The sequence below is a fragment of the Balaenoptera borealis genome, assembly GCF_965194805.1.
Source record: "Balaenoptera borealis genome assembly, chromosome: 1".
NCBI classification, from domain to species: Eukaryota; Metazoa; Chordata; class Mammalia; order Artiodactyla; family Balaenopteridae; genus Balaenoptera; species Balaenoptera borealis.
Window position 1 is genome coordinate 76,890,458 of NC_138860.1, and position 27,876 is coordinate 76,918,333.

Genomic DNA, 27,876 nt, shown 5'->3' on the forward strand with positions numbered 1-27,876 from the left:
TCAAAGACAAAATAATAATTTTAATTCCATTTCAGAAAAAGCTGTCACATGAATTTGGATTAGAAAACATGACAATAAGAGGCTTGGTTTTTCTGGAAATGCAAGGAAGAGAAATAATCCTTAATAGGTTCAATGATAGTTTTCTGGATCTTCCCCTTGCATCAAAAGCTATATATCTTCTTCTGCCCAAAGCATGTTCTCCAAGAGCCAACTTACTCTCTTCATCTCCCTCTAGCCGGGACAGGCTAATTCCCCTCCACCCCCACCCCTCTTCTTTCAGTCACACTGTGTGGGTGTTAAAGACCCTGGGCTCTGACCAATTAACAGAATTGTCCTTTAAGCCAGCAACCCACAGGCAGTGGCAACCCAAGCCCCACTCCCAGTCCCCAAGGCAGAGGCCACAGAGTGGCATTGTTTCCACTGTCTTAGGAAGAAGGAGCCAAAAGCTGACCCTCAGCACAAATCAAGGCCTAATATGGAGAGAGAATGAGGGCTCCCAGGCCCAGAGTAGGCTGCAAGCTGGGGGCAGGAAAAGGGAGTTTTTACAGTCATTCCATCTTTAGAAATAAGGGGAAAACTGGATCCTTTTCCACTACTCTGGTTCTATAAGGTACTCTTACTGCTGAGCTCCAAGGGGATCTGCAAGCACAAAAGGGTCTAAACAAATCAAGATAACTTTGCCATGGCCTAAGATAAGAGTAACAAACAGGTAGATAGGTCAATGCAATAACTGGTAGGAAGATGATGCTGGAAACGTCGGCTCTTCACATGGCTGCCAGCCCTACAGAGGACAACACGGTAAGAACCAAGACAACCACTCCAGACTGGTACAGCTGGGAAATCGTCAGGCCTTTTCCTAGGTCCCACATCTGTAGAAATAAGAAAAAAAAATTTTTTTTCAGCAATCAGGGTCCTGGTCACTCTCACAGCTCCTTTCTCAGAAAGAAACTCCACCTAGGAACAGGCAATTCCTCTCAGCATGATTCTAGAGAAAAGCTCTTCTCCCCATATTCCTGACCTTCACTTTCCTCAAAACCCACAATACAGTAACGACCACCCACTTATCCCAATGACAGTAAAGGGATCCATCCTCAGCCCGTAAGATCTTCCAGAATGAATAGATAAAAACTTTCCCTCGTGACAAAAAAACTGATCAGTGTTTCCCAAAGTGTGTTTCTCCAAAAACTAGTTCCTCAGAATGTTAAAAGGCATTACATGGGGGAAAAAAGTTCTGTGGTCAAATTAATTTGGTAAAAGTTTAATAACTACAAGACTTCTCAAACAATTTATTAATGCACACTGTTAATCTCCAAAATGGATATAATATACATGATTTCCTAGGTATAGCCAACCACAGAATCCCCTTTGAGAAGGAACATTTGTCCATCAGAGGACTAGTATTTTTTTTTTAATAAATTTATTTATTTATTTTTGGCTGCACTGGGTCTTCATTGCTGCGCACGGGCTTTTCTCTAGTTGCAGCAAGCGGGGGTTTCTCTTGTTGTGGAGCATGGGCTCTAGGCACGCGGACTTCAGTAACTGTGGCACAAGGGCTCAGTAGTTGTGGCTCATGGGCTCTAGAGCGCAGGCTCAGTAGTTGTGGCGCTCAGGCTTAGTTGCTCTGCAGCATGTGGGATCTTCCTGGACCAGGGTTCGAACCTGTGTCTCCTGCATTGGCAGGCGGATTCTTAACCACTGGGCCACCAGGGAAGTCCAGGACCAATATTTTTAAAAAATACTCTTTGGGGTCTAGAACATTATTTCTCAATTTTGTTTTGACTGTCACCCACACCCCCAACTAAGAAATATCTTTTTAATTAGTACCCAGTGTGTGTGTGTGTGTATGTATGTGTGTGTCTGTGTGTGTGTATATATAAAATATATACTATATAAAAGTTCACGAAACAATAAGCAATATTTATCATTACCATGTGTGTTATATTCTATATGTTGTATTCTATTTAAATTTTTTTGTTGTTGTTGGTAGCAATCCACTAAATTGATTTTCTACCCATTGAGTCAAAAAAACACAATTTAAAAAATACTGATCTAGACTCTCTTGTGCCCTAGGGACATTAACATATTGTACTCTAAAAGATCCCCTCAGGCAAAAGTAGAGTCTTCAGGTTTCATACTTTCCACATATGACTGTCTCAACACACACATATACCTATACCCTGAATGTAAAACTGAATAAATTAGGATTGCTTCAGAGAAAAATTAGAGAGCTCCCAAAATAATCAAGATGAGAAGATGCCCCTACCTCAGCTGCCAAAGAGCTTCTACCTAGATAAGATTAGGAGTCAAACAGATTCCACAAAAAGCCGTTTTGCTTATAAAGGCACATTGTTTTACCAAAAAATCGAGACCTACTGGGTGGTGGTGATGGGGGAATATTCTCTAGCATACCAGAGACCTTGTCACTTCCTACTCTCTTAATATCAATTCCACCCTCCACTCCCCCACTAGATCTTCTGGCAAGGCAATTATCAAGCTCAGAGTGCAAGAACTATGGACTGTCACAGAGAACAGATAAAATCCTGTCCCACACTCAGAGCCAGGACTTGCTAAAACAACAAACAAAAGCAGATTTAAGGGATTAAGAAAAGCCTTGACTGAGTTCTGACATTTTATAAAATCTCTTCCCCTTCCCTCCCCCCATACTGAGACAAAAGCAAATATATGGCAAGTCCCTGCCTGAGCCAGGATGCCAACAAAGGAAGCTGATCAGCTGATTCCATTGGAGAGCTTTGTTCTGTGGAATAAGAAGTCATTAATGGAAATTGCCCTCCCTCTCCATCCCCTCCTCCTGAGGGAAGTAAAGTCATTTTGAATCAAACTGAACACTGCCCCAGGGAACAGTTGATAGATACACTTAATTTAGTAGATCATCTAGTCTCTCACTTTTCTGATTCCATTAAACTGTCTATTGGACCAGACTACAATTCAGAAAGTGCTTATCTCTAGGCTCTGATGTGGAAGTTATGAAAGGTCTAATTAAGGCAAGAGCATCCAACTGACAGATGGCTTAGGTTGAGAAATAATGGAAAACCAGAAAGAATGAAGCTGTAATTATCTTCCTGGGAAAGGAAGCAAGACTAGGGGTAGGGAGACCACAAAATATAAATCTTAAAGTGCTATAGGAGCGATTCATCTCTGACCTGGGGCAGGTTTCATTAAGCTTTAATTCCTTAATAAAGAGAAGGAGACACCAGTTTGAACTGACCCCAAGGTCATGTAGGAAGCAACATGGTCTGATTTCAGGCTATCAAAAGATTCCTAAACTCAGTATTGGGATCCTAGCACCCAGGTGCTTGTTAAAGTTGGCCCCATTCTCTCTAATAGTTCAAAACAAACAAAAAACAAAAGCAGTTAACACAATCCAATAACAAGATAATAAACGTCAGTATATTTGACTCCAGCCAGATTTGTCACTCTGTGTTGATAGGAAGTTTAGACTGAAAGCAGTAACTATTATTTGTCTGATAAATATGCCTTCTATGCCAGATGTATGGCCTGGCTTCATGGGTCTCTTTTAGTAACATCCCTCTCGAAACTAAAAGAGTTCACCGAGACCCTGCAAGTATCTTCCAGGCCTACGTGCAGTCTCAGCTACATCACCAGCTGCGCTACCTGGCAACGCACAGGGCATCTAGTTTAGCTTTCCCCAAGAGGCCCTTGAACAAAGGTCCAGCACAACTAACTTTAAGAACAGCACTAAACCCACACCAGGAAAGAGAAAATCCTTCCAGGCTCTCCATTCCTTTCACCCAGAAAATGCACAAGTCTACAATTAACTTACCAAGTGTCGGATCCCATTCCAGGTGTGATACGTGAGAGGGAAGACGAGTGCAAATTTGGCTGTGTGGATCAGCGCTGGCCCCAAACACAGGGACTTTACAAGTTCCAAATGAGACTCAAAGCTCCCAGGGACCAAGAGGGCTGACAAGCCAAAAAGAGAGACCCCTGAGGAGAAACAAAGTAAGCCCGTCACAGCTACACATCAGCTACAACCAATGTAACACATAAAACTGGGTTCTATGACAGCCCCTAGGACTTCACACAATTCTAAACCATTTTAAAATGGGGACGATTTAAACTAATGTTCACATTTGCAGTGAAAGATTCGCTACTTGGAATCTGACCCTAATCTCTTAAATTTGCCATATATTTTAGCATATTGCTCCTTCTTTCAACATCTCTCTCTATAAAAACTTCACCCACCATTTTAGAAGCCACCTCTGGCTGCATCTATATCATCATCTCGGTAAGAAAAAATAATAACAGTACATTCAGTCCAAGGAAAAGAATGAGAAAAAATTTTAAATCACTCAAATCTCTACCATACAAAAACTTAACTCAAAATGGATCAGAGACCTAAATGTAAGAACTAAAACCATAACACCAAGAAAACAAAGGAGTAAATCTTTATGACCTTGGATTAGCAGTGGTTTCTTAGATATGACACCAAACCAGAAGCAACAAAATAATAAACTGGACTTCATCAAAATTAAAAACTTTTGGGCACTGTCCATTTCTCCATCAGTCTGGAAGAATGCTGGTGCTGAGAATAACTACCATGGCTTCCAGCTCTTTGATGAAACCTCAGATGCGTCAGAATTTTATAGCATTCATAGGAGAAGCAAAGGCTGAAGGAAGACATGCTGTTCACACCCTAGGATGAGGCAGCCACATCAGAGTCTGGTCTCCTAGAGGTAAGTGTGGCTGAGTGGCCATTCCTGGGACTCAGTTATTAGACTGCTGTCACATTTGGTGCACAGATCAGAGCTGAGCCTGGTATCTGAGGCATATGTGTGGCTGTCGAGGTTTCGGAACTTCAGGTTTGCACTGAAATTCAGAGGATAATGGGGAGCTCCTGTGATCGTCTAGCTTCCTATCTATCCAGACTGTCAAAGATCCTTGAATGCTCTTGGGTCATATTTTCCTCCCAAACCTTCTCAAACTATCTCAGTTCCATGGTACCTCAGTGTTTTCAGGAATTTTTTTCATGATGCCCCTAAGCCAAAAGAAAAACCTAACAGTTCTGTTTATTAAGTAGTTAGATTCAAACAACTTAAATATTTATGTCCTAATAATTTAGCAGCTATTTGAAAAAAATATCCTTGTAAATGGAAAGAAAAAAATTTTATTCTTAAATAACCACAGTTACGTACTAATATGCTGTTGGATATCGTACATCTCAAACCACAGAAATTAAATTGGACATTACCATCCTTACTTCCTGTTCCACACTGACCTTCACACAAGTCGGATTAGAGGATTAGACCTTCAGTGAGAGACCAGGCAAACCTACTGCTCAGGCTGTCAGCTTCGTTTCTAGAAAAGCCAAAGGACTTACAGATTTACAAAGTAATTAACAGAACTCTGAAATTACTGTTTTATTCTCTTGGGCTTTTTGTGAGATGGGACATGAATTATTGATTCTCAAATGTGATATGTCATATGTTAGGAATCCCAGTCATTCCAGACAGAGGCAGTGTAGAGAGAGTGAAAAGTGCACAAACTTTGGTTAAGACAGATCTGAGTTCAGTTCTGTCACTAACTAGCTACTATATCATCACTTCCTTCTCTGCTTATAATAATGCCTAGTTAGGACTGTGAGAATTAAATTAAATACATATATATAAAGTTCCTAATACAGGCCTGGTAGTGATTATTATTTACATTAATAGTTGCAATATTTAATCTTTTACCTCTCAGAAAATGTCTGATCATTTGTAGCTAAAAATCTCATTCTTAGCCCTTCCTACTCCATGTCTTGGTCCTTGAATTGTCAAGAGGGGATGACCTGGAAAAACTGATTGTCACCAGAGGAGAAAATGCTTCTCAGAAATGCTTTGTTTTCCCTCAAGGCATGACTACTCCTGCCCGCCACGCGCCCCCCCCCCCCCACAAGGCTGCCGGGAAGCAGACAGGCAGAATATATGATGAGATTAGTTTGACAACACTTTAGTTAAGACAGCAATCAGGTACTGCCAACCTGAGTTTTAAGCATCATTTGGACAGGTCCACCAAGTCCCTTTTAGATGTTTTCATTCTCTTTGCGGTGACATCTGCAGAGGCTTGCTGGGAGGAAGTGTCTGAAGGAACTTATGATGGCTTCTGGAAGTGGCAATAGGACTTACTGACAATCCGCACCGTTCTGTATGTAGCACTTAACTGCAGAGGAGCAGGCCGAAATTGGTCCTGGCAGCCAAGTGAAAGCACCATTTAATTTTTCTTAGTGATTAGATGGGACAGCTTCAGTGGCTTTGTTTTCATAATTTAAATTGTTTGGCTGTTAGAGGAGTCCCTCCTCAGGCACTCAGGTTCTAGGAGGAGAGGCTATTTCCTGCCTCCCAGTACACTAGACATCAGAGGATGATTTAGGAAATTTCATATTTAATTTCTTCTCATATACTTTTCATTTGTAAAAGGAAAGCTTTGGCCAAAATCGCTTCTGATTAACTTGATATTCCTTGTTTGAAGATGTGATACAATAAGAAATACGTATTTGGTCTTTTTCCCAGTTCCTGGCACACAGCTCCTAAAACCCTTGTAATCTCTGGAGTGAAAGGAAAGTTTTTTTGTATGCTAATGAGATAATTAGTAGCTGGGCGGGGACGCCGGGTGCGGGCGGCTAGACAGCTTCAGGATGGGGTCTAGCTGCCAAAAAGACCAAGGCATGATTTGAGGATTGGGACTTTTAGTCCCATACCTCCCCCTCCCGTTCCCTGTCCACCTCCCTCCCCCAACCCCACCACACCTGGGAGTGGCTGATGATTGAGCTAATCACCAATGGCCAATGATTTAATCAACCTTGCCTAGGCAATGAAGCCACCATAAAACCCCCTAAACTACAGGACTCGGACAGCTTCCAGGTCACTGAACACAAAGATGTGCTGGGAGAGTGGTGTGCCCAGAGAGGGCATGGAAGCTCCATACACACTCCCCTCTCTGCTCCCCCATACCTTGCCCTGTGTATCTCCTCTGTTTGGTTTTTTAAATAAAGGAGTTGAGGACTTCCCTGGTGGCGCAGTGGTTAAGAATCCACCTGCAATGCAGGGGACACGGGTTCGAGCCCTGGTCCAGGAAGATTCCACATGCCGCATGTGGGAGCAACTAAGCCTGTGCGCCACAACTACTGAGCTTGCGCTCCTAGAGCCCGAGCTCCGCAACAAGAAAAGCCACCGTGATGAGAAGCACATGCACTGCAACGAAGAGTAGCTCCCACTCACCGCAACTAGAGAAAGCCTGAGCGCAGCAACGAAGACCCAAGGCAGCCAAAAAAAAAAAGTTCTGAAGCAAGTTTAAAAAATAAAATAAAATAAAGAAGTTGATCCTTTATTTTAAAAACCAGTATGACTTGGGACTTCCCTGGCGGTCCAGTGGTTAGGACTCCACACTTCCAATGCAGGGGGCACAGGTTCAATCCCTGGTCAGGGAACTAAGGTCCCACAAGCCACATGGCAAAAAAAAAAAAAAAAAGAAACAAAACAGTATGTCTAAATAAAGTGTCTTCCTGAGTTATGGTGAGCTCTTCTAGCAAATTATCAAACCTGAGGAAGGGGTCATGGGAACCCTGATTTACAGCTCAAATTTTATATATTTAATTTAATTCTCACAGTCCTAACTAGGCATTATTATAACCAGAAAAAGAAGTGATGATACAGTAGCTAGTTAGTGACAGAGTTGGAATTGAACTCAGATCTAACTCCAAAGTTTGTGCTCTTTTCTCTTTCTCTAAACTGCCTCAGTGGGGAATGACCAGGGTATAACACATCACATTTGAGAATCAATAACTCCGGTCCCATCTCATGAAAAGCCCAGATGAAAAAAACAGTCATTTCAGAGTTCCATTAGTTACTTTATATATCTATAAGTCCTTTGGCTTTTCTAGAAAAGAAACGATTGCCTGAGCAGTAGGTTTGCCTACACAGTCAAGTGACCTTTCACTGAAGTTCTGATTCTCCAATCTAACCTGTTTTTAAAGACTATCCAAAACATTCAGGACCATTCTTCTACCCATTCAAGTTAATTGTACAATTTATTTATAGTTGTATTCCTCTAAAATATCTGTTGTTTGGCACTCATATTTTCTTTTTTGAATCTCATTCTTTTTATTGTTGTATGTTGCATCTTGATAACCCTTTCCCAGTCTCATTCACATTGCAGCTTCAGCTACCTGCCATTCTCAAGCAATTTACCTAATTTCACCTAGATTTTTATACTGTCTGTCACTATGAAAAATCACGAGTATTTTAATCCCTACAGAATCTAAGCAATGAAAGAGTGTTACTAGCCTTCTCTCTCCACCTTTTAAAGGACTGCTTGTAAAGGTCTTCCTCAATAAATTCTATATAAAGTCAAACTAGTGTCATCATGCTTTTTTAGTTCAACATGCTTTATAGAATTTATATATCGGCCACAAAATCTCTATAGTCTGAATAAATACCTAATCATGGATTTGTCTAGGCCAAACAAGTGAGAACATGAACCTTTTATGACTTCCCATGGTTTACGGGATCAAGTTCCAACTTCTCAGCACAGCAGTCAAAGTCCTTTACTGTCTGGCACACTTTCCAGCCTTATCTTTTGCTGCTTCTCCCATAACACAACTCTTAAACAAGCAGATCTAGTTATCATTATCCAGGACTCTGGATGCTTTCCAAACCCTGTGCCTTTGCATAAGGTAGTCTGTCCATTGGAAAGTCCTCCTCTACCTCCTTTTCATGAATTCTCCTACTCATCCTTCTTTCAAGTTCTCCAATTCCTGCAGAGTTGTTCTCCCCACTGGGATCTCATACCTCTATTAAAAAGTTATCACAGTGCATTCTAAATATTTATTTGTCTTACTCCTTAGACTCTTTCACCTTTGAGGGTAGAGGCTATTATTATCACTATCCAATTTCTAATGCATAACAGGAGATTAATTAGAAGTTAGAAGGAACGAACATATCTGAAATGACCACTATGAGCAAAGTGATTTACATGGTTGTACTCATTTAGTAAATAAAGATTTACTAAGCATCTACTGAGTGCTAGAGGATATGAAAAGTAAATAAGATAGATGCAGTTCCTACTCTATGAAGAATTGACAGCCTAATAAAAGAGACAGATTTATAAAAACTAAGCAAATAAAATAATTACAAGTTATATAATAACCTAAGGAATGGTAACAAAGGAATGATAACATCGGATCTTAGATAGGAGTTCCTATCTTTACTTGCTTACCAACAAAACTAATCTAATTGTTAATAGCAGAGACTTAGTTTTGGGTAATTCCTCCAATGTCTCAGCAGCAGCTCCCTAAATACAGGATCCCTATATTTGAGCCACTAGTCCTGTTGATGACCACTTCAGTGAAAACATACTCTACGGAAGCCTAGGAGGGGGCCCAAAGGATATTATGAAAAACAAAAATACGTCCATGTCTCCAGCACTAGCCAGAGAAAACTTTTAAAATACAGCTGATCCTCTCATAAGGTACTTCCCTACTGTGGAAAGATCCATCAGACTCCAGAAACCTGACTATGATCTGTACATCCTACCTGTAATAAACCTTACTACCTGAAAAGGATGCACTAAGACCAGCATACGACTCACTCTGCAGCTGTATTTCATATTATATAAATAAATAAATAGACATTCTGATTTGTAACCAAGATTTTTTGAGATTGGAGAATGAGTTAATGTTTTTGCATCTGATCAATTATAGGTGATGAAAACTGGGTGCTAAAACTGAGTTTCTGAAAGAATAAGGTTGATGATTAATCTTGGACTGTGTTTGGTCAGTCAGCCAGTCTATCTCCATTATATTTGTATATCTGTTCTCTGTAATGTCAATAAACATACTATCAGGACATGCTAGGGATGATTTAAAAATTGGCTAAGAAAAAATAAGAAAAAGAATTAAAAAAAGAAAAAAAATTGGCTAAGAAAAGAACCTGAGCACTGTGTGAACTCATAATTAATTGTTAAAGAAATGAACAAACAATAAGCTTAAATGACTTATCATTTTCTCTAAATCAAGTTTCTGAGGAGGCACTGCCAAGGAGGCATTGCCAAGAGCCAAAGAAACAGAAAAGTTTTTCAAAGCAGTATGTGTGTGTGTGTTTGTGTGTTCACGTGCGCATAAAAACACATATACATACCTGCACTCAAGGCAATACCAGTGCCACGGTGGCAAATGGACATCACCATGGGAAGAGACCATCTGAAAAGAAACACAAAAAAGCAATTAAAAAAAGGAATAGATGACACCATAGTAGAGAGTCCGTCTTGGCAAAGAGAATATAAACCACTTCGGAAATAGGCAACCATTTATCACAAAACAAAAACAAACAGCTTTCACATTCCTGTGTTTCCACTCTCTAATTTGAAAATAAGAACAATGATTTACTTAAGGAGAAGCATTACTCCCTTTTCCAGATTGCATCACTAACAGAGCTGAGAGGAGGAATCAATTAAAACTCAAACTCCTCCTTTCATAAGAAGAAGGAACATGGGTCAAAAACATTAATTAAAGTTGCATACAGTTAGAAAATAAACACTAGATTACAACCACCTGGGTCCTTCCATTTCTCCAGTCATAAGACAGAAGTAGAAGAAAACCTGAGTTTTATTTATCCACTGTTTCATATAACATATAGTCATCCATGATCTTTCTTATTATATACCCCAAAATATCCAAATTGAGCATATCAGTCATTCCCTAATATATTACCTATTCCAAATTTAAAATCTCATTTTGCTGGATTTAGTATATGTTCTTAATCCACAGTAGTTTTAAAATACTTTGTCATCAAACCACTTTTTAAAGCATGTTCTGGGACTTCCCTGGTGGTGCAGTGGTTAAGAATCCGCCTGCCAATGCAGGGGACATGGGTTCAATCCCTGGTCCAGGAAGATCCCACATAATGCAGAGCAACTAAGCTCATGCGCCACAGCTACTGAGCCTGCGCTCTAGAGCCTGCAAGCCACAGCTACTGAAGCCCATGCACCCAGAGCCCGTGCTCCACCACAAGAGAAGCCACCACAATGAGAAGCCCGCGCACCACAACGAAGAGTAGTCCCCACTTGCCGCAGCTAGAGAAAGCCCGCGCGCAGCAACGAGGACCCAACACAGTCAAAAATTAATTAATTAATTAATTAATTAATTAATATCAATCATGTTCTGATTTGTCTATCTGCCAAAGCATTTCCATGGAAGGACAACCAACACTGCTACATTCTGGACCTAGTGCTCATGCTCAAGAGGGAACTGGTTAGTGAAATGGAAAGAACAGGCATCTTTGGATAAAGTTAACATTCATCCTGGAAAGTCAGCTTAGATAGGGAATGCAGAGCATAATCAGACCACGTACTCCATACTCTAAAGGGAAGCAAGTCAAGTAGGTTGAAAGGACCACAAAAGGAAATTCTATGTATTAAAAATGGTCACTGTAAGAAAGGAGTAATGTCTAAAGAAACCAAAATAACTGGCTAGACACCACTCTGATTAACTCAGACTAACAAGATAAATATAAAAGGCAGAAGAAGAGCCTCATAACAAAGGACAAGCGGAGAACAATGGCATAATTTGATTAGAAGAATCAGGAGACTAAAACCCAGAATGAGCTGAGGCTTGCAAAAATGTCAAGGACAACAACAAGGGGCTTTTAAAATTGTATTCAGGGAAAGACAGCCTCCTAACTGGGGTTGACAATTTTATGTTAATGGATGACAGAGTGCAAAGCAGATTGCTCAACTATTTTATTTGTCAAAGAGAATGATTATCAGACTGAAAAAGACAGAACAAATATTGATTTGAAAGAAAAAAAAAAAGTGGGGAAATTATAAGACATTGCTTAGCATTCCAAGTGCACTTAGGGTTCCTGGCAAGATGAATTAAATCCCAAGAGCTAACACATGGAACATATGCACTGTTCTAGTAATCTTTTAGACATATTGAAATGGAAAATGGGAGTCAAATGTTACCCTAATTTTAAAAAAATGGTTAGGCTCCCCTGGTGGCGCAGTGATTAGGAATCCGCCGGCCAGTGCAGGGGACACGGGTTCGAGCCCTGGTCCGGGAAGATCCCACATGCCGCGGAGCAACTAAGCCCATGTGCTACAACTACTGAAGCCCGTGCGCCTAGAGCCCGTGCTCTGCAACAAGAGAAGCCACCACAATGAGAAGCCCATGCGCCGCAACTAGAGAAAGCCAGCACGCAGCAACGAAGACCCAATGCAGCCAAAAATAAATAAATAAATTAATTAATTAATTAATTTTAAAAAAAAATTTTTAAAAATGGTTAAAACCATAGCCTGGTTAGCCTAGTACTGAGTAGGTAAGGGAGATTTTATTTTCCAAACAACCATGATATTATTTCCAGTCTCACATGATCTTCCAGAATCTTGTCACTCCTCATCAGGCAAGTATTTATATTTAGCCCCTTGACTCTGGGCAGGACTTCATGACTGACTGCCTCAAGATATAGAATGCAGCAGAACTGACACTGCACGAGTTCCAAATCACTTGCCCTCCTTCTATCCCTCCATCCCTTCGTCCATCCCTCTCTTATGCAATATGGAAGCCCAAAATAGCCTCAGCAGAGAGATCATGTAACAAGACCCATATAGAGAGAAAAACAAAGTCCCCTCTAAGAGCCAGAATCAACCCAAGACATGTGAGTAAACGGATCTTCAAATTATTTCAGTCCCAGCCTTGTGTTCTCTAGTTGAGGCTTCAGACATCATGGAGCAGAGACAGATCTTCCCCACTATTTCCTTTCAAACATTAGATAAGAGTCAAGCACAGAAAATCAAGATTGTTTAAATTCACTTACAGAAAAGATGATCACTAGGAGCCAGTATGATTTCCCTTTGGAAAATTTTTTTTCAGGAAATACTGAGATCCTTTTGAACACAGATTATATCTTATTCATCTTTGTATTTCCAACTCCTAAAAAAGTACCAAGCACACTGTGAGCAATTAACAAATATCTACTGATTTGAAGTGTGTTAAATTTTTTTCCTTTTTTGACTGTTAGTAGAATGTTAGTCAAGGAAAAGCTAGAGACATAAGATATATGATTTTCAGCAAGTGACCTAACATTACGCTGCAAACAATACCACCAAAAAAGTAAAAAGCAAAGAAGATATATAAATGGCCAGTAAGTATATGAAAAGATGCTCAGCATCACTAATCATTAGAGAAATGCAAATCAAAACCGTAATGAAATACCTCTTCACATCCATTAGGATGGCTATTATTAAAACAACAACAACAAAAACAGCAAACCACAAATGTTGGCAAGGATGTGGAGAAATTGGAACCCTTGTGCACTGCTGGTGGAAATGTATACAGTGCAGCCCTTGTGGAAAACAGTATGTTGCTTCCTCAAAAAATTAAATATAGGGACTTCCCTGGTGGCGCAGTGGTTAAGAATCTGCCTGCCAGTGCAGGCAACACAGGTTTGAGCCCTGGTCTGGGAAGATCCCACATGCTGTGGAGCAACTAAGCCTATGCGCCACAACTACTGAGCCTGTGCTCTAGAGCCCGCAAGCCACAACTACTGAAGCCCATGCACCTAGAGTCCATGCTCTGCAACAAGAGAAGCCACCACAATGAGAAACTACGCACCGCAACGAAGAGTAGCCCCCGCTCACCTCAACTAGAGAAAGCCTGCGCACAGCAAAGAAGACCCAACGCAGCCAAAAATAAAGAAAAAAATTAATTTATATTAAAAAAAATTAAATATAGAATTACCATATGATCTGGCAATTCCACTTCGAGGATATACCCAAAAGAATTGAAATCAGAGATTCAAAGGGATATTTGTACACCCATGTTCATAGCAGCATTATTCACAAGAGCCAAAAGATAGAAACAACACAAAAATCCATGGGCGAATTAATGGATAAGCAAAATGTGGTATATACGTAAAATGGGATATTATTCAGCTTTAAAAAGGAATGGAATTTTGACACATTCTTCAACATGGATGAACCCTGAAGACATTATGCCAGATGAAAGAAGCCAGACACAAAAGGACAAACATTATATGATTCTACCTTATGAGGTACCTAGAGTAGTCAAATTTATAGAGACAGAAACTTGAATGGTGGTTGCCAGGGGTTGGGGGCAGAGGGGAATGGAATTATTGTATAGTTTCAGCTTCGGAAGATGAGAGGATTCTGGACATGAATAGTGGTGATGGTTGTACAGCAATGTGAATGTACTTAATGCCACTGAACTATACACTTAAAAACGGCTAAACTGGCAAATTTTATGTTATATACATTTTACCACAATTTAAAAAAAGTAAAAAGACAACCCAACTTAAAAATGAGCATAGGACTTGAAGATACATTTCTCCAAAGAAGATATACAAATGGCCAATAAACACATAAAAAGATACTCAACGTCAATAAAGGTTGTCAGAAAAAAAATGGACTTAGATCTATTTTATATGGTTCAAGGTAGAACTAGAACCACTGTACAGAAGATATAAGTTGTAGTAAGTTCAATAAAATGAGGGTCTTTCTGATAATAAGAGAAATTCCCAAATTGGAAAAGGGTGGTAGTGAGTTCCTTGTCTCTGGAGGTGTGCAAGCATAGGTAGACATCCATTTATGAAAATACTGCAGAGGAAATTCACTCATTAGGTACAATAGTGGCTTTTAAACTTTTTTATTTTAATTTTTTTATTATTATTATTTTTTGAGCAGCACCCTTTCTTCAAATGCAAAATCCTTAAAGTCAAGTTGCTTTGGTTATCCAGAACTAAGGGCCTACAGTGCAATCTGCATGTTGGCCAGCCCCACACAACTATCTGCAGAAGCTTAATGGAATATCCAAAGCCCCAAGTAGCAGTCTTAAAACCAATGAGGTTGAAGATTAAATTAAAATTTAAGAACATTTCTAACTCTTAAGTTTTTAAAACTATTTTTCTAACGTCCTTTAGAATGACTTGTTTTCCTAATAACATAATCCCAATACACACATTTACTTTGATAAACTGACTTAATTTATTAAGAGATAAAGAGGGGGCTTCCGTGGTGGCGCAGTGGTTGAGAATCTGCCTGCTAATGCAGGGGACACGGGTTCGATCCCTGGTCTGGGAAGATCCCACATGCCACAGAGCAACTAGGCCCGTGAGCCACAACTACTGAGCCTGCGCGTCTGGAGCCTGTGCTCCGCAACAAGAGAGGCCACGATAGTGAGAGGCCCGCGCACCGCGATGAAGAGTGGCCCCCGCTTGCCACAACTAGAGAAAGCCCTCGCACAGAAACAGAGACCCAACACAGCCAAAAATAAATAAATAATAAATAAATAAATTTATTTAAAAAAAAAAAGAAATGCACAAAAGAATTTAAAAAAGGAAAACAAAAGCTCTGACATCACTAATTTAAAAAAGAAAAAAAAAGAGATAAAGAATACTTCAGGGACTTCCCTGGTGGCACAGTGGTTAGGAATCCGCCTGCCAATGCAGGGGACACGGGTTCGAGCCCTGGTCCCGGAAGATCCCACATGCTGCAGCATAATTAAGCCCATGCACCACAACTACTGAGCCTGCGCTCTAGAGCCCATGAGCCACAACTACTGAAGCCCGCAAGCCTAGAGCCCGTGCTCTGCACGGGCCTTGCTCACCACAACTAGAGAAAGCCTGCGTGCAGCAACAAAGCCCCAACGCAGCCAAAAATAGATAAATAAATAATTTATTTAAAAAAAAATTTTAAAAAAAGAGTACTTCAGAAAGGGCTAATTTGACCATATACTTCCATGCCACCTCCAAAAATCTATAAAAGTTAGCAACAGAAAATATATGATTCCAGATATCTCAGACATCTTTCCCAGACATTTCACCTTGGAAACAGCTCTATGTTTCCTGCTATTTTTTTTTCCCATAAATATGTCTAGAGTTTCATAACCAGAAGAGCAAACAAGGTAGTTTGAGTCTCGTCTCATCAGCTTACTACTGTTTGTTATATGACCTGTGAAAAAAGGCCAGGGCTTTAAATATAGACTCAAAATAATTTGAGAAGTTCTTCATCATTATAATCCTCCCCCACATCTTTCATCTCTTAAAAAAAAGTTTTACCATAAAGTAGCAAGGATTGAGAACACTTATTAATCTTCTGTTTTAGCAGAATGGCCAATTTCTACTGTTCAATCAGAATTATTTCTGGAATCTGGCTTGGAAAAAATCTGAAGGGTTGTGGTATTTGTGGAGGTGGTTAAAAAATGACCAGCCTCCCTGGCAGGAACCCAAGTAAAGATGGTAGCTGAGCTCAAGATGATTTGCTGAGTTAGCTAGAAAGGAGCAGATCTATAGGGGTTTTCTGGGGAGACACCAGCATAACAGCCATCAATGCTACTTCTGAAGACAACAAATTAACAGAAATAGATGTACGTATGCATATGTATATACTCACATATACACATGTACATGTGTGTATTCATACATATATCTCATAGCTCTATCTACTGAAACAGCCTAGAAGCAATGATATCCTGGTAGCAATGAGCACATCTAGCACCCAGACCTTGATTTCACAGGAGCCATCTTGAAAGAACTCCCACTAGCTAAGTCTGGGACAATCTGAACAACAAAATAAATCAGAGTAACAGTGTAACTCTTTGGGCAAAATAGGAATTGTGCAATAATAGGAAAAAATATATATATACATATTTTTTAAATTAATTAATTAATTAATTTTTGGCTGCGTTGGGTCCTTGGTGCTGCTCACGGGCTTTCTCCAGTTGTGGTGAGCGGGGGCTACTCTTCATTGTGGTGCACGGGCTTCTCACTGCGGTGGCTTCTCTTGTTGTAGAGCAAGGACTCTAGGAGCATGGGCTTCAGTAGTTGTGGCTCATGGGCTCTAGAGCGCAGGCTCAGTAGTCGTAGCTAATGGGCTTAGTTGCTCCGCGGCACGTGGGATCTTGCCAGACCAGGGCTCGAACCCATGTCCCCTGCATTGGCAGGCGCCACCAAGGAAGTCTATATATATATGTGTATATATATATCTGTTCCTAGTTTCTGACACAGCGCTCCTAAAACCCTTATTAATCTCCTGAGTGATAGGGGTGCTAGGAGTATCTTTTTATTTGGTCTTTGGCTCTGGTTCCTGACACACAGTTCCTAAATCCCTTGGAATTTCCTGGGTGGTAAGAGCCATCTTTGTTCTAATGAGGTGACTCTGGATGGGGGTTGGTCCCCAGAAAGACCAAACCATGACCAGAAGCTTGGAACTTTCAGCCCCACCCCCACCTCCTTCCAGGGAGGGAAGGGCTAGAGATTAAGTTAATAATTGATCATGCCTACGTGTTGAAGCCTCCATAAAAATCCCCAAAGTACAGGGTTTGGGAAGTTTTCAGGCTGGTAAATACATCCACGACAAGAAGGTAGTGTACCGCAACTCCATGGGGACAGAAGCTAGTGTGCTCAGGATCCTTCCAGACACAGAACTACCAAAAAGGGCACCTGGCTATTCATCTGTATCATCTGTAATATCCTTTATAATAAACTAGTAAATTTAAATAAATGTTTCTGAGTTCTTTGGGCCATTCTAACAAATTATTGACTCCACAGAGGGTGTTGTGAAAACTCTTGATTTATAGTTGATTAGTTTTAGAAGTACAGGTGACAACCTGGGACTTGCGATTGGCATCCGAAGTGGCAGGCAGTCTTGTGGGACTGAGCCTCTAACCTGGGGGGTCTGTGCTAACTCCAAGTAGTTAGTGTCATAACTGAATTGTCGGACACCCAGTTGGTTTCTGGAGAGTTGAAAAATTGGTTGATGTGGGAAAACCCGTACACGTTTGGTATCAGAAGTATTGAGAGTAGAGAGGAAACATTAGTGTCTTTCCTTTAGTTGGTGTCATAAGAGTAGAGAAGAGTTTTTCCTGTTAGAAATCCTGGAGAAAGAAAGAGAGAGAGAGAGAGAGAGAAAGCAAGCAAGCAAGCTTTACCCTATAGTAATAAACAAGGTATGATGGAATTAGAAAAATCACAATTTGGCAACCATCACAGTAATAACTGATTCAGGCAACTACCATCGAAAGATGCTAATGGGTAAACATCTGACGAGAAATAGAACATTATAGTCTCAGAGTACCACCCCACAAAATAAGAATTAATAAATACATCTTTATTCATTAACTTTATAGTGGAGAAACCTGGCAGACACACCTTAACCAGTGATAAAAAGTTACATCACCAACCAGGGACTTCCTTGGTGGTCCAGTGGTAAAAAATCCACCTTACAATGCAGGGGATGCAGGTTCGATCCCTGGTCAGGGAACTAAGATCCCACATACCACGGGGCAACTAAGCCCGTGCACCACAACTACTGAGCTCGAGTGCCTCAACTAGAGCCTGTGTGCCACAAACTACAGAGCCCATGTGCTTTGGAACCCATGCATCACAACTACAGAGCCCGTGCACCCTGGAGCCTGTGCCCCACAACTAGAGAAGAGAAAACTCGCACGCCACAACTAGAGAAGAGAAAACTCGCACGCCACAACTAGAGAGAAGCCCATGCACCACAACGAAGATCCCACATGCTGCAACTAAAACCTGATGCAGCCAAAGATAAATAAATTAAATAAATAAATAAATAATAAATAAATCTTTAAAAAAAAAGTTACATCACTACCAATGGGATAAATCATCATCATGTGTCACCCTCTGATAGGATGCACTAAGAAGAACATTGCATCACTTCAGAGGTATTCCTGCCAAAAATGCATAAACACAAGAAAACATCAGATAAACCCCAAACTGGGAAACATCCTAAAACTGTCAAGATCATAAAAGATACAGAAAGGCTAAAAATTGTTCCATACTGAAGGAGATTAAAGAGACAACTAAATGTAATACATGATCGTGAGTTGGCTCTTGGACCTGTAAAGGACATTATTGGGACAACTGGCAAAATCTGAATGGGATCTGAGGATTAGATGGTAACACTGGATCAATGTTAATTTTGACTGTGACGGTTGTAGTATGGAGAGTTTCCTTGAATTTAGGAAACATACACTCAAGTATTCAGGGATTGTGGTAGGCAGAAAGATGTCCACATTCTAATCCCTGAAACCTGTTGAGTATTTACCTTAAATGGCAAAGGGGAATTAAGGTTGCAGGTGAAATTAAGGTTGCTATAAGCTCACCTTAAGATAAGGAGACTATCTTGGATTAGCTGGATGGGCCCAATATAATCCTTTTAAAGTCCTTAAAAGTGGAAGGGTCTGGCAGAAGTAGGGAGTTAGAGAAGAAATGTGACAATGAAGCAGGTTCAAAGTGATAGGATGAGAGAACCTGACCCACCACTGCTGGTTTTGAAGATGGAGGAAGACCACAAACCAAAGAATTCAGAAGAGCCTTCAGAAACTGGAAAAGGCAAGGAAACAGATTCTCCCCTAGAGCCTCCAGAAACGAATGCAGCCCTGCTAACACCTTAATTTTAGCCCTGTAAGACATGAGCCAGAGTTTGACCTACAGGACTGTCAGATAGTAAATGTGCTGTTGTAAGCCACCAAGTTTGTAGTAACTTGTGACAGCAGCAATAGAAACCTAATACAGGAATAATGGGGTATCATCAACACTGCACTTGTTCTTAAATCATTCAGACATGTTATAACACATTGGGAATCTGCATAAAGGTATAGAGGAACACAGTGCACTACTTCTGCAACATTTATGTAAATTTGAAATTGTTTCAAAATAAATTTTTTTAATTAATAGGAATTACATTTTGACTTACCAGAATTTTCCAAATAGTAGTTTTGCAGGCTAGATTACCCTTCTAAGGCCAGAAGAGAGAATTTAGTCATCTTGTTATAAAAAAGGCCTAAGGGAAATAATCAGGGAGGCTATGGGGCAACCTCCAGAACTTTTATCCACTACTACTAAATCCCCTGGTTCCAGAGCCCTTACCTGTAGATAGTGACATGGGGAGACAAAGGACGGTTTGAACCAGTGTTCTTAGTCCAGAACCTCTCCATCTCTTCTTTGGCTGTGGTTCCCAAAGGGACAGCACTAAAATAAAACCAAAAGGTTTTAAAATGATTAAAAGTAAACTTGGTTTAAATTTTCACATAACAAAAAGTTAAAATATAAAAAGGTAAGCTGGGCTAGATGAACCTATGTATTAGGAAAACATGGTTTGTCCACTCACCTTATCTTTCTGCCAAGTTTGACTCAGTTATTAATAACCTCAATCACCCAGTGAGGTCATATCAGAGGATAACTCTTCTTTCCAATCCCCCAACACACAGGTCCAGTAATGGAGGCTAAACTTCTTTCTTGTTGGGCAGCAGGGCAAATATATTTCAAAACCATTTACATAAATGGATTATCCTTTTCCCAGGCCATGGGTGATATCTCATACATTACCACCTGCTCTCATCTGGCTCTTCAAGACTCCTTTTTAGGTTCTCAAAAATCAAGAAGTGGATTCAGCTCAGTACCTCTGAATAGCTTCTTGGTTTTCCTTGTCACTGGGCTAGGCTGAAGCCAACTGTTTTTTTCTTTTTCTTTTCTTTTTCCTTTTTTTTTGGCTGCATTGTGGGGCATATGGGATCTTAGTTCCCCTACCAGGATTGAACCTGCGCCCCCTGCAGTGGAAGTGCAGAGTCTTAACCACTGGACTGCCAGGGAAGTCCCTGAAGCCAACTGTTAAACAGCTGTGTTCAACACTTTAACCTACTATGTGCCTATATTAAACATGATCTATCCCCCTCAAGAAAATATTTCCCCATAGATTACTTATTAATTGCAAAAGTTAAAAACAGTAACTCCATACTGGGAAAAAATTTAGCAGACATTTCTGTATTCAAATGATCAAAGTTAAAATCACTAATGGGACAAATGACATCATATGCCCCTGATGTGATGTACTGAGAATACAACATCATTTATGTATTACTCTTGCCAAAAATGGATAACCTGAATCTAGTCATTAGAAAACAATCAGACAAACCTAACTTAAGAGACTACAAAATAACTGACCTGTATTCTTCAAAAATGTCAATGTCATAAAAGACACAGGAAGGCTAAGAAATAGTTCCAGGTTAAAGGATACTACAGAAATATGACAACTAAATATAATATGTGAGCCTAATTAGATCTTGGATGGGGGACAGGTGGACTGTATTTCTATAAAGTACATTATTTGGGACAAATGGAAAATCTGAAAAACAACTGTATATCAGATAAGATTACATCAATGTTAAATTTGCCAAATTTGATAATTGCATTTGTATAATTATACTGTGTTTTATAAGATAATGCTCTTGATCTTAGGAGAAGTTTTTTTTTTTTTTTTTTTTTTTTTGCCGCATCACACAGCATGTGGGATCTTAGTTCCCCGACCAGGAATAAAACTGGTGCCCCCTGCAGTGGAAGCTCGGAGTCCCAACCACTGGACCGCCAGGGAATTCCCTTAGAAGTATTTAGAAGTAAAAGGTCATGATGTCTGCAATTTAATCTCAAAGAATTCAGAGAAAATAATCACAATAATTAAATTGTGCTGAACCACACTAAATTGTCACTACTAGGCCAGTTTTGACCCACAAAAATGGCAATTTCATATAGCACAACCTAAAATATATAGAGTGATAGGTAAACACAGCAAAATGTTAACAACTGATGAATGTAGGTGAAAGGTATACAGAACCTCCTTGTACTATTCTTCCAACTTTTCTGAAAGTACCAATTATCAAAATATTTCTATCTCTCTTTTTTTTTTTTCCGGCAGTACCACACAGCTTGCGGGACCTCAGTTCCCCAACCAGGGATTGAGCCTGGGCCGTGGCAGTGAAAGCACTGAATCCTAACCACTAGACCACTAGGGAACTCCCTGGAAGTACAAAATATTTCTAAAATTAAACGTTAAAAAAGAAAAGAACCACAAAGAGACAATTGTTGAAGTCAATAGACTAGAAATGAATATAGCAGAAAGAAACAGATATAAAGACTAAGGCCTGGGAGCTGCCCAAAATGCAAATCAATAAAGTTAGATATAGCAGAAAAGCTTAAAGTGAGGAAAATTAAGAAAAAACCAAAGATATATTCTTATCCTTCCTTCTTCTACTACCAGATGAGAAAAATAGGTACCACAATCACTAAATTTTCAGCGAACCATCTACAATTACCTGCTTTCGTACATATCCCCAAAATATCAGTCAACAACCTACTGCTTTTCCCTGATGAAAAAAAGGTTAATAATAATCTCCATATTTAGAAACTTACCTTCTGATACAGAGCAGAGGACTAAGGTGGGCACGGAGGCAATGATGGCCAACACGTCTGAAAGATAAGAGAACCAACAGTCAATATACATTTAGAGACCTACTTCAGTAAATCAACTTCTCTATTTTTTACTGTATTAGACTTGGGGTGGAGGGGAAAATTAGGAATAAGATGAAAACAATGACAGTATCAGGATCTTTGAGATTTTTTCTAGTTGGAAAGCTACAACTTTAAATAACTTGAGAATAATCACAAATATTACTCACAAATGCAAAATAAGGTTTTAGCTGAACACAAATAATACAAGGTAAAAGAATAATCAGAGTTTGTAATGTTCAACAAAGAAATACAGAAAGCAAATTTTTTAAGCTAGATGTTAAAGAAGGTGATGGTTAAAAGACAGGGGTTTAAAAAAAAGAGGGGGACTTCCCTGGCAGTTCAGTGGTTAGGACTCCTCGCTTGCACTGCAGGGGGCAAGGGTTCGATCCCTGGTCGGGGAACTAAGATCTTGCATGCCACGAGGCATGGCCAAAAATAAAATAAAATAAAAAATAAAATAAAATTTAAAAAGGGGGTTGGGTACAGAATAAGCCAGTGGCAACACCAAGTACTATACAACTTAGCCAAAGCAGACACCTGATGCAAATGGATGAATTTAAAAGGTTTAAAGAACAAGGGGTTTGAGGAGGCAGGGTCCCAAGTATTAAGCTGTCATTTTAGTAACTACCAACAAGTTCCAGACAACCTGGATGAACTTTACATGAAAAAGGCTGTCGGGCTTCCCTGGTGGCGCAGTGGTTGAGAATCTGCCTGCTAATGCAGGCGACACAGGTTCGAGCCCTGGTCTGGGAAGATCCCACATGCCGCGAAGCAACTAGGCCCGTGAGCCACAACTATTGAGCCTGCGTGTCTGGAGCCTGTGCTCCGCAACAAGAGAGGTCGTGATAGTGAGAGGCCCGCGCACTGCGATGAAGAGTGGCCCCCGCTCGCCGCAACTACAGAAAGCCCTCGCACAGAAACGAAGACCCAACACAGCCAAAAATAAATAAATAAATAAATAAATAAATAAATTTTTTTTAAAAAAAAGGCTGTCACATAATAGTGCAAAAATATGAGAATGTAGATTTCTTTACTATCCACATGAAAAGGTACTTGAAGAAGGTAACACAAGTTTTCTACTAAAATGTTGCTATTTTTGAAATGTATATATCAATACCGGAACTGCTTTTCAAGTCTGAGACTAAAATGTACCCAGGCATTCTATCTAAAGAGAATTTAACTGATCCAGCGTTTACATGGTATTATGAAAAACACATGATCACTACACCCCTTTAACTCACGTTATATCGAATCTTTCCAAAGGTATTTGAGAAAGTTTTCAGAGTGAAGCTCTGGGACCAAATACATTGAGATTCTACAAAAGTTTATTGTATATACACTATGTGCAAGGCACTGTGGGGATACAAGATCACATTAGGATCCAATGATCTTCTAAAAAAGCTCATGATGTCCCTCATACCATTGATATTAGATGCATAAACATTTCAAGAACATTACACTCTACACTAGAACACTAGAAGGGCCCACTATTTGAAGGAAAAATAATCCAACCAACACTTCCTTCAGCTCTTCCCTCTTTCCAGCTTTGGAGGCAAGAGGTGAATACAGACATTGTGTATCCAAGACTCCCAGAAAGAAAGAAGTGGGAACAAATCTCTTTAAATCAATTGAAGTAATTGTGACTCTGAAGTTGCAGGGCATGCATTCCTCACACCAGGCTACATCCAGTCACTCAGCTACCCAGCAAGAGTTTGCAGATGTGGGTTGGAATCTACAGCACTCTCTGTCTAGTGCCATTGTCTCCCAGACAAATACCAATGTAATCTTTCCACAAGGCCCTAACAGAAACTAGTTGCACAACTGCATAACCTTATTTGAAATATGACAAGAGTAGATATCTAATCTATCCTTGCCTTTCATGTGAAACCAGGAACCCTGAAAAGATTTCTTTTTCCACCCAGGAAGAGTGCTTTATATGTTATAGCTAGAAAGTAATAGTACTTTCTTTGTTTTATTTTTAATTAACAAGCCAGAACTTATTTCTAGTTAGTGCCAGTCCCTTTCTAAATGCATTATACATGTCTCCCCCAAAATGTAATCATGGCTCAAATTGTTTTTGAAACTCTTCTCTGTACTGAGGCAACAACAGTATGTAAAAAGAACACTGGACAAAGTAAAAAAGCCAGACTGGAGGTCTAGATCTGCATAAGTTGTGTAACTTAGTGAGTCACTGAGCTTCAGCTTTTTCATTTATAAAATAGGATTGATAATACCTACATTATTGGTTGTTGGGAGGACTGCATGAGAAAATGTATAGGAAAGCACTCTCTAAACTGCAATATACCACATATATGCAATTTGGTATTATTTCACTGGTCTCCCAAAGGTCTTTAGAATTCACATCACGTTCTTTTTAAAACTCTTCACAGTGTAAAAATATTCATCTGCTGAAAATGGATTTGACTTTTGGAAAAAACCAAAAGTTATTCAAAGCCAAGTCTATGTGATCAAATTGAATAAGATCCATTTTTGGTCCAAAACAAGATGTGACTATAATATAATGAGTTTCTCTTGTATGCCCTCTAAACTTGATCTGATGGCATGTCAAAATTTAGTTTCATAAATGTCTGAGGTAACTGCAACATTGAAATATTTATATAACCTTGAAGGACACAATGAAGAGCAATCACTTATATACAAAATTTCTGATTAATTGTATGAGCACCCAACTAACTCCAAAGATACAATGTAAGTCATTCTTGATTTCTTTTCTCTTACATCCCCCCATATATATGCAAGGCATCACCCAATCCTACCAATACTATCTAGGAAACTTCAGTCCATTGTTTTAGTATGTATTCTCTTCATTTCTCACTAGGAGGACTATAACAGGAGCTCCTGAATTGATCTCCTAGCACCAATCTCTTCCCTATCGTTCAATATTACCAGAGTTAAATTACTGAAAAATAAAGCTGACTTCATCAATCATCTGCCTAAAAGTCTTTAACAGTTCCCCACTACTTATAAGGTTCACACTGCAGTCAAACAAGGCCCTTCTCAACATGACCTAATCCAATTCTCCAGAGCTATTCTCCCACAAGTCCCCTTCAGCCCTCTATACTTCCACCACACTGAATGTTACGTTACCCCCAGACAGAGCATGGTTTCTTTTTACCACATGCCTTTGCTCAGACTATTCTCTGAGTGGACCTCCCTCGCAGCCTGATAAACTCATCCTTCAAGATCCAACAACTCCCAAATGGCAACTTCACCACTCCTTTAGCCTTACCTGCTGCACCTGTCATGCTCCCACATCACTTGTTCATACATCTAAATCAACATTATGTAGCTTATTAATTAATCCAGTTATCTCCTTTCCTAAAATTGAGCTCCTCAAGAATAGAACTGGAATACTTTGCATCTATAGCACCTATAATAATATGACAGAAGAGGCTCAAAAAAATGATTTGTGAATTAGTATGCTTATTTTAAAAAGCAGTCTTAAGAATTTAGACTTTAAATTAAACCTTGTTTTTGGAGGTGCTTCACGTGTAGCATTTAATATAATGAGCAACGTTCGGAGGGTTAATGACTTGGTGGCTTTGTGCTTAAGCTGCGTGAACATTACTAGATAGAAGCCTAGCTGTTCTTAGTTCTCTATCTCGGTCTTGGCTTTGGCAAGTCATTCCCTGACTGACTGCCAATGGAGCTTGTGCTACTTAGCTGGTTATTCCTCCCTAGCTAGTCCATGAACTTTAGGGAGTACACAAAATATAGAGCACTATTCAAAAGCCATGACATACAATACTGTGGTAACTAATAATTTTTAGTTAATCAAGCATTAAAAATGTTTAGCCAATATTTCTCTTAAGTGAGTTCAAGTTATCACTGTTTTCATTCACAAATGAAGAAACCACAATCATGCAATCAATGACCTTGACTTGTCCAAAATAAATGGAATTAGTGACACTACTAGAACTAGAAACTAGCTCCTAGAATTTAAGGTGCCCTTTCCATAAGAGTTTTGTACTACCACTAATGAATCCTAGTGATGACAGCCTTACACAGCTCAAAATGATACAGATTGGACATACTCAACGTGTTCAGTGATCCTGGGTTTCTAAGCGCTAATCATGAAACTCCTAAAATGAACTGTTTAGACCCAATATGATCATTACAAGCTAAACGTTAATTCCACCAAAAAGCCTGTGACATCTTCTAAAATATGATATATCAAAGAATTCAAAAGCATTCAATTATGGTCAAACTACTTGTAATAAAGGAGGCAATCTGGCAAGACTAGCCCTGACACGCTTTAGAAAAAAGACACAATTGGAAATAAGAGTCAGGGAGAAAAACGAAGGATTAAGATAAACCATTCCTGATCTCAGCTCCAAGAGGAATCATTCTGTCACAGAGAAAAACTAAATAAAGTCCGTCTATTTTTATACGGGGTGATTGAAGTGGAAAGAGAAATGAGAAGACATTTGGGGAAATCAGGAATTAAATCTCAACTGCATTAAAACTAACTTTCCATAACAAATAGTTTCCAAAAATAGTGCTGGCACGAAACTATGCTGGGATTCGTACCAAGAGCGTCTAAAATCGCTATGGCTAGAAAGGCTCTGAGCAGAGAACGAGGTTTGTAGACAGTGGACAGTTCAAAATGGAAGACAATCTAGGATATTTCTCTGGACAAGGAGTTGACACTACAGAGAAAAACTGGGGCATCTACTCCCCTCACCCACCAAGTAAAAAAATAAACTAAAATTGAAGTTCCTGGCTGCTCTGGGGCAGCAGAGCGACCACTATCGGCGCTATTGCTAATCGTCACCCCGATAGGGGTCTAGGCCTCCTGCACTCTCTGCCAGGGGCCCGTTAGGAACTGGGACAGTGCCCACTCATTGCCAGCGGCTGGTGTTTGCAGGAATAAAACGCAAAGGTAAAGTACACCAAGATCCTTCTCCTCGAGGCCCAAGCCCCAAATAAGAGAAGTTAGACCTACTTATTTTCTTGGAGTTCGGCTCTCGCTGCAGCCCCGAGAGCAATCTGGGGAAGAACTATTTTAGAAATGGGGAAAAACTATTTTAGAAGTGGGAAAGCAGAAGCGGCGAGAGCCCCGCGACCCATCCGCAACGAGTAAGGAAAAGATACTCGGCCAGGGACCCCGAAGCCCTACAGGGTGCACAGGAGACGCTAGGGGAGGGGAAGGGTCTCTACGTTTCCAAAGCGCGTGGCCTCCACCCACAGGTCCTTTCCCTGCCGAGGCACGGGGTAAATAGCTGTTAGCAAGACGTGAGGGGCCAGTGCAGCTCTCCCGAGAGCCGCCGGCACCGACTCCCACCCCCCACTAAAGTCACCTCAACAAGAGCGCAGCCATCTTGGGTTCCGGCCTGGACGGAAGTGACGCCGACGGCCCCACCACCTCTGGGCGAGGGGAGGGGGCGGGGCCTCTGTCACGTGACGACACCAGCTCTTTCAGAGGATTGGGAGCGTCTCCGGCTCTTCCCTAGTTCCGACTCTTCGCAGATTTTCTGTGCGCAGTTAGTCTCTGACCCCGCCTCTCTCAGCTGAC

General features: G+C 40.2%; 1 protein-coding gene across 2 annotated transcripts; it reads right to left on the bottom strand.

The window, feature by feature from the left end:
* On the bottom strand, positions 1-27,756 carry SDHC (succinate dehydrogenase complex subunit C). Of its 2 annotated transcripts, XM_082407519.1 has the most exons (7): positions 27,662-27,684; positions 27,307-27,361; positions 22,242-22,298; positions 19,926-20,027; positions 10,155-10,216; positions 3,803-3,966; positions 1-869 (listed from the first exon to the last, which is right to left on the bottom strand). In XM_082407519.1, exons 4-7 carry the CDS (start codon positions 19,991-19,993, stop codon positions 765-767), a joined length of 399 nt encoding a protein of 132 aa, XP_082263645.1. In that variant the 5' UTR covers positions 19,994-20,027; positions 22,242-22,298; positions 27,307-27,361; positions 27,662-27,684; the 3' UTR covers positions 1-764. The 2 variants fall into 2 exon arrangements, with proteins under 2 accessions (XP_082263645.1, XP_082263644.1); XM_082407518.1 differs by lacking the exon at positions 27,307-27,361 and having other exon boundaries at positions 27,662-27,756.
* Between the last annotated feature and the right edge of the window lie 120 nt (positions 27,757-27,876).

Excerpts from the sequence above, each read along its gene's own strand:
- SDHC (XM_082407518.1), bottom strand. The coding sequence starts at position 27,681 with ATGGCTGCGCTCTTGTTGAG. Across the intron at positions 22,299-27,661 it reads ATGGCTGCGCTCTTGTTGAG|ACGTGTTGGCCATCATTGCC; the intron begins GTGACTTTAGTG and ends CTTATCTTTCAG. Across the intron at positions 10,217-19,925 it reads CCCCATGTCACTATCTACAG|ATGGTCTCTTCCCATGGTGA; the intron begins GTAAGGGCTCTG and ends GTTTCTTTTCAG.